Source organism: Fistularia commersonii, chromosome 20, assembly GCF_037954325.1.
Source record: "Fistularia commersonii isolate RoL2024-O1a breed Wild chromosome 20, RoL_Fcom_v1.0, whole genome shotgun sequence".
In the NCBI taxonomy this organism is placed as follows: domain Eukaryota; kingdom Metazoa; phylum Chordata; class Actinopteri; order Syngnathiformes; family Fistulariidae; genus Fistularia; species Fistularia commersonii.
In genome coordinates, this window is record NC_141303.1 from 9,992,304 (window position 1) to 10,009,412 (window position 17,109).

General features: G+C 39.2%; 1 protein-coding gene across 1 annotated transcript; it reads left to right on the forward strand.

Moving 5' to 3' along the window:
* Window positions 1-2,090: 2,090 nt before the first annotated feature.
* prep (prolyl endopeptidase) lies at window positions 2,091-10,067 on the forward strand. Its single transcript, XM_086167371.1, has 14 exons — window positions 2,091-2,301; window positions 2,642-2,716; window positions 2,949-3,082; window positions 3,177-3,307; window positions 3,522-3,731; window positions 6,086-6,207; window positions 6,294-6,399; window positions 6,707-6,898; window positions 7,003-7,200; window positions 7,430-7,533; window positions 7,698-7,929; window positions 8,230-8,361; window positions 8,471-8,627; window positions 9,251-10,067. Exons 1-14 carry the CDS (start codon window positions 2,164-2,166, stop codon window positions 9,543-9,545), a joined length of 2,226 nt encoding a protein of 741 aa, XP_086023497.1. The 5' UTR covers window positions 2,091-2,163; the 3' UTR covers window positions 9,546-10,067.
* The last annotated feature ends 7,042 nt before the right edge of the window (window positions 10,068-17,109 follow it).

Sequence of the window (17,109 nt, forward strand, 5' to 3'; positions counted from 1 at the left end):
TTGTTGACTCTGGATAATGAAGGGAAAAGGAGGTTTCATTCATATGTGCACACTTCCAAGCCAGTGAATGAACCCTCCCCCTCATTAAGCATGAGATGTCTAATTTCAGTGCAAACACAAACATGCTCAGTGAAATGGTCAATGTTTTGCTGTCTTGAGAGCAGAGGCATTGGTAGACAATAGCTCTGTGACCCGTATCTGAGCCAAGCAAACAGGAAGAGATCATCTTTGTGTAGAGGGGTGTTCCTGAATCTTATTAAGGAAAGGAAGAGGAGTGGAGTCAGAAAGGGGTCATATACAATCCTAATACCTAACAATAACTAACATTCATATCTGCCTGTTAGGAGAGTCTGGCAAATAAGCAGTTTGGACAAAAGTAAATACATTGTGTTTTCTAAAAGAAATAATTCCTTGTTCGATTCCCGCGATCCTTCTAGCCAATTGAAGTGTTGTTGAGCAAGACACTGCTCCCCTGGCCCCGCTCCTTAGCTACCTTCTGCTCAATGTTCATCCTTAATGGGTTAAAAGCAGTGGTCAAATTTTACTGATGTCATGCTCGATGTATAACTGAATATGACAATAGAGGCATTTCTTTTTAAAGTGACTTTCAGAATTACATGTGATGTACAAAAAAAACAACCCTCAAACAAACATACAAACAATTGCTACATGATTAATACAATAACAGAAGTAATTTCCCCAAAATATAGGGGGTGATAGTCAAGAATTTGTTCAGAAGTCCTGAAAAATACAAATACCTTAGAATTCTGAATAATTTGCGCTTCCCATTTCTCTTCTTGTGTGTGAGATAAAAAAATATATTACCATAACAAAGGTATTTTTTCTTCATGTGTGTTCATTCTCTTTCTTTACTTTCACTATACATTCAACCATGAGAACAATGCCTCAGCTCTAACACACTTCAAGGTGAATCTGAAAATAACAACACTTTGTAGTCTGGGAGACATCTGACTGTCTGATCAGTTGTGGTATTCAAACAATGTATTTCCTTTTTAAGTGAACCACTGATGTGTAACTAAACCTGTTTTAAGTAATTTGCATTGCTGTGGAATGAAATACTTTCACAGTGTGGTGTCACTAAAAAACACATGTTGTAATATTTTTTTCTGTTTATCTGATGTGACAGGGCCTAAATTGTGCCCAGTAAGCCTTGTGCTGTTGGCATCAGTCCAGTGATTACCAAAAGCAGCAAAAAGACTCAAATAAAAACATAAATAGGTAGAATAAATATATTCTGAAGCAAGAAACATGGTGGCATAGTGGTTAGCACTTCCGCCTCACAGCCAGGGGGTCACTGGATTCCAACAGGGGGCTTTCTATGTGGAGATTGCATTTTCTCCCCATGTTTGTTGGTTACCTCTGGTTTCTTCCTGCAGTCTAAAAACATGCAGCAGGTCAATCACAGATCTAAATATATATTCCAAATGTATGAATGAGAGAGTGAATGGTGAATGGTTGTTTGCCCCTGTATGTAACCCTGCTTTTTGACCAACAACACCTTGGATAAGCTCCAGCACTCCCTTGACCTTGTGCAGGATAAGCAGATAGTAGATAATGAATAAATGAATAATCTGAAGTGAAGTGACTCACATACACACCGCACACACATGTATACAAACACATTTGGGGGGTGAATTGGTATTTTTTAAGGGTGACCTCTAATATTGTTCTGATATTGCTCAGCCCTTGATAAACAAAATATATACAGGAAAATTAACACCACGGGTAACTTGTTTATTTTTTTACTACAACAATAAAAACAACAATATCAATAATTGTTGTTGTCATTGCTGTCATTGTCATTGTTGATTATGAAAACAATTCCTTCTGTATTATCTAACTACATGTAAAATGACTTCATTGCACATTCCAAACATTCTGTATATACATGGATATTCAGGTATGCAGGTATACGTTGACTAATGCTCTCCACTGAGGCATCCAACCGACTTTGATTGGACAGGAGAGGTTTAATACCAAGGTGTTGCTATTTTATCAATTCTGAGCCTGTGAATTGTTGCTGGGCGGCGCTGTTACGCGCGTCCTGATCTCTCATGATCCAGCAGTGTTCTCTTGAATACGCTTGTTGACTGTGTGTAAGCAGAACATCTCTGCTGCCAAAAATCTCATCGCCTTAAATTTATGTTTTACAGGATCCGGGGGGTCGTTTCACGCCCACTTTTCCAGTCTTTGAGGAAACTCTTTTCGATTCATATTCCCACAACACCGATCACAAGAATGGCTTTTCCCTATCCAAATGCTTACCGTGACGAGGCCGTTGTAAGTAAACCCTCCCTGCTAGCATGCCTAGCCTGCTAAAGAAGCCGGGGTGCTTAATCATCATGCTTTTCATTCATTGAAGTAAGCGTCTGCTTTGTTAGCATGCTAGTTAGCCGCGAAAGCAAAGCGCACTTTTGACACATTTAATTTGATACTTCACTCTGTTTACCTCGTATATCGAGACCCAGAATTGCATTATAAAGTTGCTTTGCTTTGCGGTTGAGGTTGGTTTGTCCACTTCTCACTGGAGCAAGGCAACATGATAATTTTGATTTTTTTTCGCCTACATCCTAGCTAGCAAAATATTTCACTCGTAGTAACATGTATTTATGTATCTCAGGTGGATGATTACCATGGCCGTAAAGTACCAGATCCTTACAGCTGGCTTGAAGATCCAGACAGTGAAAAGACGCAGGTAAATCGGTATTTACTGCAAAATCTCGAACACAACATTTTAAGTGCAAGTTAACTTTGTTGTTGACAGTAACAGCGCTCCATACATATTTGTGTTTTCCAATATATTTGTGTCAGTGGAGTCGCTGTGATGTCCTGCTACCAGAGGATCAACACCGGATCATCTACTTTCTGCTAAAAACCTGTTAAGTGAAATTAGCGGAAAGTATAGATTTTTCTTCTCTCTTCACCAGGCGTTTGTCAGTGCTCAGAACCAGCTGACGCTGCCGTTTTTGGAGCGCTGTGAAGTCCGGGACCTGTTCAAGGAGCGCATGACCGAGTTATATGACTACCCCAAGTATAGCTGTCCTTTTAAGAGGGGAAGCAGGTAACGACAGTTCTATTTTCTCAGAAATTATAAGAATTGTTTTTAATTTTTGAAACATCATATGGACACAAATTATTTTGCCATGAATGTGCAGGTACTTTCACTTCTACAACACTGGACTCCAGAACCAGAGTGTAATGTACGTGCAAGAAAGCTTGGATGCAGAGCCCACTGTCTTCTTAGATCCAAACACTTTTTCTGATGATGGGACGGTTGCCCTGCGAGGTACCAGCTTAGATTTGTAGATATAAACTTTGCACCTCAATAACTTTTACTTTGTTTTATATTTTCACATTTTTGTATTTCTTACTGTTATCTGCTGGGTTATCTTCTTGTCTACTTGAGTACAAAATTGTTATTTTTGGCCAAAGAAAAAATTCATCCTCTTAAAATTTCTTCTCCTCTCTTGTACCCTATTGTGTGTTTATTCTTTTGTAAGGCTATGCATTCTCTGAGGATGGGGAATACCTGGCTTATGGCACAAGTGCCAGTGGGTCAGACTGGGTGGAGATCCACTTCCTTCGGGTAGAAGGGGCAGTGCCTCTAAAAGACCGTCTGCAGCGTGTCAAATTTAGCTGTATGTCCTGGACCCACGATGGGAAGGGCCTCTTCTACAACTCCTACCCTGAACAGGAGGGCAAGAGTGATGGTAAGGTTTAGACATTTTTTGATAGGCAACAACAAATTTATCAGAATCAGATCAGAATATACTTTATTTACCCCCGAGGGACAATTGAGGAAAATATTTATGGAATGATGGAAGCCAATAGGTATCATGCTTCATGCTTCAAATTATAATGCATTAACAGAATGCTTTTTCATTTTCAGAATGTGGCAGCATATTTTGACTCATAACTAAAGTGATCCAAATTGTATTTTCATTTGCTCCTTGAGATTTCACATTTTATTTACATAATTAAAAAGAAAACCAAAAGAACACTGCTTTCTCATTTCCACCGTGGAAAAAAAATATCTAAATTCAATTTGGATTCGCAATCCCAAACCGCACAGGATTGGAGAGTGATGTCAGTGCCTTATGTTCATTGCGGCTTGTTTTGGCACTAGAATTAAACCCACACTCAACTTTATACCTTCTAGCTGATTGCTGATCGCTGTAAGTATGGCAATCCCTAATATTGCCATGCAAATCTTATTTGCTGACAATTTTTGAATCGGATGCCCATGACAGACATGAATAGTTTATTGAGAGCTTGGCTGAATGCTCTGTACTAACAGACACTGTCATCCACAAGGTTCCCCAAGCTGGCCTCTTCTCAGTCCTTTGACAACTTGATACAGTGGTTCCTGGAAGGGGATGCCTGGTCAACAGCATCCCTTTCGATGTGATCAAAATGTACCATGATAACGACATCTGTTAAGAATTAGGCCAAGCTCTTTCTAATCTGCTCAAGTCTATCACAGACATCTGATTCAGAAATTGTCTGTAATTGTAACTGGTTTTGAAACTAAGATTTACCGGATACTGTTACAGCAACATTGCCCTAGCTAACCCCTTACCAGTACCAAACAGCTCTGCTATGTCCTTCAGTTAGAGGCTATGAAACAAATATGTTCCAATGGCATCGAAAGGGATGCTGATTAACAGTCGTCCTCTTCCAGGCACCACCACATCGAACTGAGAAGAGGCTAGCTAGGGCAATGTCATTGATAACGGTGTCTGTTGTGGAAGAGTATTCGGCCCAGCTCTCTATAATCTGCTCAAGTCTGCCACAGGCATTCGAATCAGAAGTTGTCTGCAATTCTGTCTGGTTCCATAAGTGTGAGATATGCATGACTGCATTAGTGAGTGCCCTGCTAACAAGTATTAGCATGCAGCTTGCAGGTAAACAGCTTCTTCTTCTTCTTCTTCTCCTTCTCCTTCTCCTCCTCCTCCTCCTCCTCCTCCCCCCCCCCCCTTTTGGCTTTTCCCTGCAGGGGTCGCCACAGCGAATCAACCTTCTCCATCTAACCGTATTCTCTGTATCCTCCTCTCTCACACCAACTACCTTCATATCCTCTCTCACGGCGTCCATAAATCTTCTCTTTGGTCTTCCTCAAGACCTCCTGCCTGGCAGCTCCAATTCCAGGATCCGTCTACCAATATATTCACTATCCCTCCTCTGTACATGACCCAGCCATCTCAGTCTGGCTTCTCTGACCTTCTCTCCAAAACATCTAACATGTGCTGCTCCTCTGCTTCAGACTTATTCCTGATCCTATCCATCCTGGTCCCTTCAAAGAGAAGCTTAGCACCTCTAGCTCTGCCTCATGTCTTTTCGTCATTTTCACTGTTTCTAGGCCATACAGCATCGCTGGTCTCACCACTGTCTTGTACACCTTTCCTTCAATTCTGGCTGATTGCAGGCTAACAGCTGTGAGCTTTTTATTCTAGTACCTAAACAAGTCAAGGAGAAGATCAGCTACCGACATCACTCTGCTGCACCGCTTAGGATTGCAAATCCAAATTGAATTTTGATGCATTTTTTGCACGACTGGATAGAAAATTAAAATGCAGATTGGATTACTTATTATTCATTTTATTTATGAGTTGAAATATGCTGCAACATTCTGAAAATGAAAATGTTTTTCTACTTGCATTCTAATTTTCAAACATGACATTTCCAATTGAAATTTGATAAGTTTGTTGGGGTATATTTTGAAAATTAAATATTGAGTGTATTTTGCTTTTTTAATTTGGATTATGTCACACAATGAGCAGTCTGGAAGAAGAAAATGAAAATGTAGTTTGGATTACTTATTTACTACTTATAACTCATTTCACTTATGAGTCAAAATATGCAGCCACACTCTAAAAATGAAAAAGCATTGTCCTAATGCATTTGAATTTGATTTATGATATTTATCTGCCTCCAAACAAATGGAGTTCAGCTAGTAATTTTAAAAAGGGGAATCCTCAACCTGAGTAGGTGATCACTGCCATTACCATTTTAAAGTAAATACCGGTACTCAAGTGAATGGAACTAAACCGCATTGTTTTTCAAGGCACTGAGACCTCCACCAACTTGCACCAGAAGCTGTTCTTCCACGTTCTGGGAACTCCACAGTCAGAGGATGTGTTGTGTGCTGAGTTTCCTGATAATCCCAAGTGGATGAGTGGAGCAGAGGTGTGTTTAGAATTTTATTGCACATTCCAAAAATGATGGAAAGGTTGTGATGGAGAGTCAATTCAAGGAGTAACTGTCAACTGCAGGTTTCAGATGATGGACGATACTTGCTGCTTTCCATCAGGGAAGGTTGTGATCCAGTCAACAGACTGTGGTATTGTGACCTCCAGACGACCCCCCAGGGGATTACAGGTGTGTTATCTTGCAAAATTTTTGTCATTTTAAACACTGTTTTTTTACATTATGTGTACACTGTACACACTGTATTAATTTTTGGTAGAGAAATATAAAATTTGACTTGATACAATTTGACTCTTTTATAATTTTTTATTATAAAAGAAGTCAGATGTTGTGATAACGACCATGAAACCATCTGTAGTTCTTATATGCTACAATTTGACTTTATTCCAAATATATCGTTGCACTTAAACTGGAGAAGCCTCATAATAATGTTGGTTATTGGTGTTTTAATGTGCACTTTTTGTCACCATATCTGTAGGTCTTTTGCCGTGGGTTAAGCTAATTGACAACTTTGACGCTGAGTATGAGTATGTCACCAATGAGGACACATTGTTCACATTCAAGACAAACCTCGATGCACCACGTTACCGCCTCATCAACATCGATTTCGCTTCTCCAGCGGAGAGCAATTGGAAGGAGCTCATCCCTCAGCACGACAAGGATGTCATTGGTGAGCTGCTGTAACACACTTGATCTGGTCTTTGGCCACTTATTTTTATGTCTTTGCCCTCACATAGAAATTTCAGGCAATACCTTGCTTTGTGTCACCTGCAGTGTTCGCCACCTGTACATACTCCAGCTACCTGTTTGTGTGTTTCCTCCACGACGTGAAGAATGTGTTGAAAATGTATCGTCTCAGCTCTGGGCAGGAGCTGAGGACCTTTCCTCTGGATGTTGGATCTGTTGTTGGCTTCACGGGGCGGAAGAGGGACTCTGAGATCTTCTACTATTTCACCTCCTTCCTCTCCCCAGGTACCACGGCTCCTGTAACAGTTTTAGTCAGTAAATGTTTTTCCCAGGCAAATTCTGAGTTTTGTAAATTTAATCTTTCTGTTCACTATGTCATATCATTATCAGAAATTTATGTTGTGAATATATGAGTTGCCTCAAAATTTTTCTCAAAAATATAGATATTTAAGTATGTATTAGTCCTAATGCAAAGAAATGCTTTTTTTTCCTCAATTTTTTTTTTGTCATCTAGCCATAATTTACCATTGTGACTTGACCAAAGAACCACTGCAACCCCACATCTTCAGAGAGGTCACTGTCAAAGGCTTTGACCCCTCAGACTATCAGACAACACAAGTATGTATCATAAATGTATATCATATCAGTAAAAACATGATGGTGGCATTATTACTTTTGCAATGTAGTCCCCATGCTCTTCTTTGTCGTGGCATGAGTTCCTGTCCATTTTACATTTTCATTGCATCTCTTTTTACATTTATATGTTCTGTCTTATTTGCCAGATCTTCTACACCTCCAAGGATGGCACTCAAATCCCCATGTTCATTGTTCACAAGAAAGGCATCAAAATGGACGGTTCCCATCCGGGCTTTCTATATGGCTATGGAGGCTTCAATATTTCCATCACGCCAAGCTACAGTGTCTCCCGTCTCATCTTTGTTAGACACTTGGGTGGAGTCCTGGCTGTTGCTAACATCCGAGGAGGAGGAGAGTATGGGGAGACTTGGCACAAAGGTGAGTCGCTGTAGATGCCTGATACTACAGCCATTTTTGGGAGAGACACGGACATAAACACAGCAGGCCCTTTTTGTCTCACAATCTCACAAGCCTTTTCCAACTACTGGCAATTAAACCTTAAAGGTTTAATTTTATAGCCCTTGTCCGAAGATGTTTAGGTTAAACTATGTGGTTGGTGTCCATTACTTAGGTCCGTAGTTCAAGAAGAAAATAGCTGATCACAATAAAAGTGCTTTTAATGATCATTTTTATTATATTTATAGAGCACTTTCACTCATATTTATTCTTTTACTCTAGCTGGCATGTTGGCCAACAAGCAGAACTGCTTTACAGACTTCCAGTGTGCAGCTGAGTATCTCATCAAAGAGGGCTACACTTCTCCCTCCAAACTGACAATAAATGGAGGCTCAAATGGTGGCCTTCTTGTGGGTATGTATTCCCTCTGACTTATAAACAACATGGGGATCTTTTACATATCGAACTGAAACATGTAGAGGACAGCATGGCCAGTTGTTGACTGCTCGATGACTTCCCTCAGCGGCGTGTGTGAACCAGCGTCCCGAGCTGTTTGGTTGTGCTGTAGCTCAGGTTGGAGTCATGGATATGTTGAAATTCCACAAGTTCACCATTGGCCATGCATGGACTACAGACTTCGGCTGCTCAGAAAACAAGGATCAATTTGAGTGGCTCATCAAGTAAGTGCTTTCTCATCTGAACACATCAGTGTCACATCATGATGATGTTTTGATCTAGAAAAAAATATCAACAAAGTTTAAATATAAACATTCAGGTCACCCAACCACTAAACCTATTTCACTGATTTCTATATAACAAAAAGTGTACACTTGGTCACTTTAAAATAAAACAAAGCTTTACCATAAAATATGACTTAAATTGCCAAGAAATTAACTATATAGCACAACTTAATTGCCAGACAATTTGCCCAAAATGACCCCACACCTGAAAAGTATTAAAATATTTGAATGCTGGAACAAGAAACCTATTTAAAAACGGAAATAAGTCAAATTTAATCATTCCATTTCTATATTTAGGTTACAGCCGTGATGCCAAATCATACCGACCTGTTATAAATGGCGGTAAAATGCATTTTGACAAGCATTTAGATTAACTTAGATTGAAAGATGACATAATAATTTTTTTAACAATTACTGTTTGCCCACATCTTCTTGCCCTCATTTAAAATATCAGGTGATATTTTATTCAAGACAGGACATTTCAATTTATTTTGTAATGTTTACCTTTTCAATTCTGAAACTAATCCAGCATGTCTTACTTCCCACTTTCTGCACCCCATCAGATACTCTCCTCTCCATAACATCAGAATCCCAGAGGGCAATGGGGTCCAGTACCCCGCTGTTCTTCTACTGACAGGTGACCATGATGACCGGGTGGTGCCTCTCCACTCCCTCAAATACATTGCCAACCTGCAGCACATTGTGGGCCGCAGCACAAAACAGACAAACCCTCTGTTCATCCTTGTGGACACAAAGTCAGGACATGGTGCCGGCAAACCCACCAGCAAGGTCATCCAGGAGGTGGCTGACACCTATGCCTTTATTGCTCGCTGTCTCAAAATCACCTGGGTGAAATAACCAGTGGCTGAATAAGAGTGTGTATTGTTGTTTTTCTTATCTAGTAAGTAACTCTCCCTGAGGATCTCTGGATGCACTTATTCACTACTTAAAGCCAACTGGCACAATGTGCAACTAACTAAATCTTAACCGCCACATAATCAGTCAGGGGTATTTGAAGGGAGGGGTGAGGTACTTTTTTGCTTACAGTAATCAACCAATCAGCCATTACAGTCATGAGGAAAAAGTGGCAACATTTAATGTGGAGATGTTCATATGGAACATAAGTGGTGATCCACATTTGTGTTAATTTATTATTCAGCTGTGCTCAGAACGGTCTGATAGCAGTATCTCCTACTCTGGCAACTCAGTGTTGTGCATAATGTTATTTCACATTAGAACGATTGCCATGGATCTGAGGTAGAAAACTTGCAAAAAAAAAGCAATTTTGTTTTCATTGGGTGTGCATGTGAGCTTGTGAGTGTTTTTAGACGTTTCTCCCCACACTTAATTTCTGTCTGATAAAGACTTTTCTACCTCTTGACATGTGCTGATTGTTTACCTTTTAAAGGGAGCAAAACACAATGCCACAATAAAAAAATTTTTAAGCAGTCCTGCTGATGTCCTTAGTCCTGGGTTTCTTCAAGTGAAGTAAGCAGTAGTATCAAATATGTGAGTGTGTTTATAGCTGGGCATTAATGGTAGACAAAATCATAACAGTAAAACAGTACATAATAGCCCTCCCAAAAAATGTTTGACTAAGTTTTGTTTTAAAAGAATCATTTGTGGAAGAACTTACTGTTTGGTAAAACGCCCTCTTTTGCATTATTTTTACATTAATCTTTCTGCTCCATTAATGTGTGTTGGCTCACTGCTATATGTTTTAACGGTTGTTGTAATTTGACCCATTATTATATTTACCTTATCAGTTCAAATCTGAGCCTTAGAACATCATTGGCAGCTGGAAGCTCTGTTGTGTAGTAAAAAAAACCTTTATTGCCCCAACTTTCCACAAGCCAACAGCATATTTTCATCCTATGATGATATGTTTTCTAGACAAACCCAGATGATTATTAAATGTTGATGTAACTTTTGAAGCAGGAGCAACTTAGCCCTTCGAGAAACACTTACGCTGCGGGCATGTTACACGAATTTACGATCCCCACATATGTAGATTTTTGTTATTCACAAGTCAGAGTAGTAAAGAAAATTAGAACATCAATAGGTGATGTGAACAGGAGTCAGTCAATGGGATATGGAATATTTTAGAATGGGTTCCACGCACTTAAGAACCTAAAAATATGTACTCGGGTATTCACCACAAGCAAGTCTTTTAAAACGAGTGTAGGTGTGATGTCCTCCAGCAGGGGGCAGTCGCTCAAAAACTGCCAAACACGTGCGACCGAAGCTAAAATGAGGGTGGTCTGATTGAGGGCCTCATGTGGGTGACTCAACATCCATGTTACGTGTTGAAGCACTTCCCTGATCCATAGATAGGAAAGAATAGAAATTCTCATGAACAATATCTTCCATACTTAGATATAATTCCCACATGACATTTTATCTGTCAGCATATTTTCACAATAAACTGAATTAGTTTCAAGATTGAAGTCAAAATAAAGAGTATTAAACATTGTTTTGATAATGTTTTGATAGTTTTGGAACTATAAATGTCTTCAAATACAGAACTTTCTACATCAATTTAACATACCATCAAAAATAATACGTGAATGACATAACAGAAGTAAAATGTACATTTTGGGTATTTTAAATGTTTTAAAGTATATGTTAATGACATAGTACAACAGGGGAAATAGTATTCTCGGGGGAAAGCAAGAACAACTCCAGCATCAGCCTTGAACACAGAATTTATTAGACAGAATTAAAACAGTAATGGTAGAAATTATATTAATGATTAGTTTGGTGAGATTCTTATTCATCAATCATCTCTTCTTTGCATCCACATAATCTGTACATTCTTACACAATCTACATAAATAAACTCAACTTTTTATGTTTGATACTAAATCAGCATAACAAAAGATGTTCGAAACTATTAACAACGTAAATTTAAAATTTGACAACTGCGTTTTTCCAGTTGGGCTCAAGAAAACCTTGATGCCAACTAATAAGTCTGCAATTTCAGAAACATTTCAATAATGATACAGAAAATGAGTTGCAATAATTACATTTTTGTATTTTTTCCAGTGTTTATTTCAATACAAAACACAATGTTTGTAAGTACCAGATGTTTGAAAATAAACATTAAATAGACTCAAAAGCTTCACAAAATTTGAGCCAATGCATTTCTAAAAATGTGGTGAAACAAAGTAGTAATTCATGGTATCTAAAACTGATTCAGTTCTCTGTACTTACTTCATCAGAAGCATACTTGTTGAGAAAACCACAAAACAATTCAGACAGCACATTCGTGTGGGCCTACCACTGAACTTGAACAATAAATTAAAACAAAACTCAGGCCTTTAACAACTGCTGAATCGAATCAGTTTCAACGCTTTTCTTTCAGTCTTTTTTTTTTTTTTGTTTACTATGAACTTGTGATACTTATTACAAATCGTCCTGATGTATTATTTAAAGTGTCTTCTATCCGTATAAATCAGGTGTACAATCCTACGCAAATTAAAAGCTCAATTAGGAAGTTTATTATGAAAATAAATGCATTAAACAAACCCGAGCACCTACTTATTCGGGCGGGGGGGGGGTCTCACACGCACGCCTACTATAAGTGTTGGATACAAAAAACAGACAGAAAAGGGCTGAAAAATAACGCGAGCAAAATACAAATGATGTCGAAAGTTGCATCCTATAAGTGGAACTTTCGTTGCTGGATGAATGAAGTCCGGGGACACCTGCCCTGCCACAAGCAAAACACCGCACTATTCGGATGTGGCGCGACCACCGTCAGGTGTGGAAGAAGAAACCCCGGCAGGCGGCGCTTTAGAGCGCAGACGCGATGCGACGGCCCGCAGAGACGCCGTCCGCCCCGCAGACCCAAAATCAACTCACCTTTGGGCGGAAGTTGTGGCCGTTTGCCACGTCAAGCGTCTGTAGCCTGTCGGTTCTGATGCTACTCTGTTGCGAATATTACCAACGCTGAATTTGAAACTTAACGAACACTGGCGGAAATTTCACAATATTGTTTTGGTAGTAAAGTCCATCTCACATTCAAACTGGATATCCCGGTTCTAATTTGTGATTGGTTGACTAGTCGGGAAACGTGGTAAAATGGCCAATGAGCGCATACCTGTAGCAAAAATATCAACGCGTCCACCGGAAATCGCATGTCAACACGGATGAGAGATAATATAATTGAAGATTTTAAGTCTTTTAAGTTATATATTCAATGTATAAAGAGAATGTAAATTGGAGTGTATCAAACCCAATCCCCCATGTAAAAGAAAATGTACGTTTTCGTTTTTGTTTTTTTTTTTTTCTGATTTTTTTAGCAGCTCGAGCTCATTTTCTCCTTTTCAACAAACACAGTCGAGGTGCTGTATTAATTCCATAAGCATGTTCTCGTTTTGGTCCGTTTTTCACAGCCAATCTTTGACATTTTCAGAGCTAAAACGGATTGGAAGCCTTTTCCCTTTTTTTATCCATGGGACGAGCTCAAGGAACCACATAAGGCATGGTTTATTCTGCTTGGGATGTTAAATCAAGCAGGTTCGTCAGATTGACCGGATCACCGATGGATGGCGCTGCTCCTTTGGTCTTGCCGGTCCCATTCAACTGATCTGGGATAAGTATACGACTGCTTCTCGGTCCGGTTACAAGCCAAACTTAGTGATGAGCAGATGTCAGATCAGCAGACGGGGTTTTGGCTTGTTGAATGGTATGATCATTTATAGTTGGAAACATTATGCGTGATGCGTTCTCATGGGCAGTAATCACGCGTGATAATCATTTAAGCGGCAGTTGTCCGTAGTTTCGAACACCGTCTTGTTTGTAAACATGCTGTGTGGGGGAAGCGAAGCATGGATCTCACTAAACAAGAGAGGGGGGAAGCTGCAGGCGTAATGGAGTGGCTGCATGCCACATGGTTTGAAGAGACATGATGAAATTCTAAAACATAGAGATCGATCAGCCTTGGGATTCTCCCTTAAGAATGTTTTTTTCAAACACAAAACTTTTAAATCACCTAACCCGACGTGGCCCCTGACCCCTAAGGCGACCGTTTGTGAAACAGTCGCAATTGAAATATACTGGGAATCGAAAAGGGGATTATCTTTTCCAAGCTTCGTGTCAAATGAACAGTCTTTTAGTCCACTACTACACATTCAAAATAAATCTGCCTTACTCTCATACCCGCCTCTGCTTGGATTACAGTGTCACTATAAAATATTCATTCACGGAAAAATATCTTTGATTCCAGAAGGTTCCCGGTTTCACCCGCCGGTTTGTGCTGGTCAGACTCAACGTGCGATTCAAACCGTAGCCTCGGCGTGTTTGGAGGTCCGGGTCATTGAGCTCTTTGTATTTATTTTTTCCCCAAGCAAAAAAATAAGAAGGGCTATATTATCATCTCAGGTGTTCCCTAATATGATGTCTGCTCTCTTTCGTACAGGTGAGTACCTTTAAAATGTCCTTTCTACTCTCATTTTCGTCTCTTTCTATGACTGGGAAGCCTAAAGTGGCTATTTTCCACTGACCTCACATGACCTGCTTTAACTCTGACTGATCGATTCTTTCACAAACACTTTCAGGAAAGTTTTGAATTCAAGCCGCGCGTAGAAAAATATATATTTGTTTTCGTGTTCGGCGCAACTTAAAAAAGAAAAAAGAAAAAGAATAACACTTGATTGCCAGTCTTTATATTCCTTAAGGACAACCAGTAGATCCAAAAACCGAGTCATCAAATTAAGTGTAAGATCGTTTCCTCATCATTGTCTCAATGTTTCGTTTATAAAATCCCGTCAGCGATTTTACTGATTGTTAAAAAGCCCCTGGTCAAAGGTATTTCGGTTGATACCGGCGGTGAGACACGTCACAGACGCGTTTTAGAAGTAAGAGGAAGCCGCTCTGACTTTTCTCTAATGGGATTACAACGAAAAATCGAGAGAAAAATTAGTAATTTGATATAAAATATTGGATTGAAGAGATTTTTTTGTCCCATTGTGCGCAGTTTTTGGCGCACCGGCTGCACAGGCGCTTCTTTTGCAGCCTCCCCCTTCTCTCTGACGTCACCCAAATATAATTTACTTATTTACTCCTTGAGGAAAGACTTTTCCCGCCGTTCAAGAAGTTTAAGATGCATGTTTGCGTTGGATGTCGGCGCCGGTGATTTTTAATTTCTTTTTTTTATTTTTCCTTTTTTTTACTGCTACAGATTCATGCATAATCCCGTGTGGGGTGTCTCTGTGCTCCTACACTGGATTAAGAAGTGACTATACAACTGCACGGTTTAGTAAACCTTTTGATGGCAGTGTAAAAAACATTTCTTACTCCCATTTTGACTATCAGATTGGATTAAAAACGGTCGAATCCCAGGCGTTTTTGTCAGTAAAAGTTAAGATCAATATCAAAGACTTTAGTTCAACAGATTTTTTGGGCTTCTCTTTGATCCGGTTAGAAACGCTTTGTTGCACATGTTTCTTTTATGATTTGCGTGATGTTTTTCGTTGCTTTGAAATATTTGTTAACGAAATTTGAGAATGCAACCAGAGAAAGGTGAGCTGTGATACAGGAAAAACAAAAAGGTTAAAGCCAAACTCATGAACAGTGGAACAATAAAACCCCTTGATTGTCTGTTTTGAGTAAATTTCATCGGATAATCCCAAATCTAAATCTGAAAATGAAATGCCAAAATGTAGGTTGAAAAAAACAGTCACCTCATGTTTCAACCAAAGCAATAGTGAGTTTACAAGTAACTGTGAGAAGAGGACCTACCTTGCCTGCAGTCCCACACTTCCACCTCAAGGATCTAAAAAAGTGGAGTGCTGTAGACTGGAATGCATGAAGTAAAGGACAAAAAACACCCCCTCCCCAAAAAAATGCCCCCCTCCTCAAAAAAGAGTGAGAGAGAAGGCAAAGACAAACTCAATGAACCCATTGAACTGCATTGACAGCAAAAGGCAAATTTCCTCTGGGAGCCTAAAGGAGTGGGGGTTGGGTAGGGTTAACTGGGGTGAGAGAGTCCAAAGTCTGCTCAGAAAGGTGGTCCTCAACCAGTTTAGGGAAAGCCATGTGCTCTGAGGTTAACTGCTCAAAATTGTTCTGAATTTTTTTTCTCTTTTTGTGGAAGTTATTATTGTGGCACAAGACAAAACCTTCTCATTATCCAAGGAACTACAAGCTTTAGTCCCATTATCTTGGGAAAACATTTTTGTTACGCAAAATAAAAAACAGCAACAACAAACATCTTTATATATGTAATATAAAACATCCTTTCAGTGGGTACTATAGTAATGTGAGACAACCTCCCCCCTCCCCCCGCATTTCAAAACAGTTAATTGGAAGTTTATAAATGTTTCATATTATATGTTTGAGTATTTGTTTCTCTATTTAAAATTTTGTTCCAATATTTTTAATTACACCTAGTGTTAATTTCTTTATCAACACCGGATGACCATTCATCAAGCATTTATTTATGTTTTGTTTTCAGATAATCCTGTAATTTAAAAGAAAGAAGTTAAGCTTCCCAAGTATTACCCCCCCCCCAAAAAAAAAAAATCTTTCTGATTTCCTGAGTGTTTTAGGTAAAAATGGCAGTAATTTTAATTTGTCAAGCATGATCAAAGTATGTCTGTGTGATGACATTCTTCATTTAAGATTTTTTTTGATTGATGCTGCATTCATTATTTAGGAGAAATAATGCAAAGGGCCATACGTTCCACAATCTACTCAATTTAAGAGTTATTACTTTAAGGCTTGACAAACATAGTCTGAATGTCTAACCATAAGACAAATATGTAGTGTTAATCAATTCAGGCCTATGCGCTTATGTAAATGGGGACCTCTAAAATGGGAAAGGAAGAGATAAAGGAGTTGAGTTTTGACAAGAGAACAAAACATTTAAGCCAATTCTAATCACACATGATAATTACCATAAATTGTGAGATTATAACCATAAATCGACATATTACAATAAATGTGCTCCTAAAGTAGAAATAGTTAGAATTCTGTTAGGTGTCGTGGTTTCTTTTGAAGAAAAGACAAAACATGCATAAAATTTTGCCTCTGAACCAAAGTTTGTGTTTAATTTCAAAAAAGCGTGATTTAACTAACTTCTACTGTGGGTGCTAGCTCATTGATTTACCTACACATTTCCCCCCTCAAAACGGGATGTTCACTTTCAGCTTAGGCATCTTAAAAATATTCACTCATCTGCATTTTGCTATTTTGTTGACTTCCTGTGAGTAAGAGGCACACCCAGAGCTGTACTGTCTGAATCCTTGGTACCAAGAGTTTGCAGATATTTCAGCCCTACAACCACCTCCAACTCTTCCCAATCACAAAACTCCTGTCAGGGTATGAGTGAGAAGATAACATTTGACACTAGTATCCAACCCTGTGACCCAAACAGTAATTCTGTGGCTTCTGCAGAGGCCTCCTCTACAAGCATCTTC

What these genes read in the sequence shown, in the direction of transcription:
- prep (XM_086167371.1), top strand. Translation starts at nt 2,164, where the DNA reads ATGTTTTACAGGATCCGGGGGGTCGTTTCACGCCCACTTTTCCAGTCT. An exon ending in CTTACCGTGACGAGGCCGTT is followed by an intron (nt 2,302 to 2,641) that starts GTAAGTAAACCC and finishes TATGTATCTCAG; the next exon opens with GTGGATGATTACCATGGCCG. An exon ending in TGGGACGGTTGCCCTGCGAG is followed by an intron (nt 3,308 to 3,521) that starts GTACCAGCTTAG and finishes TTCTTTTGTAAG; the next exon opens with GCTATGCATTCTCTGAGGAT.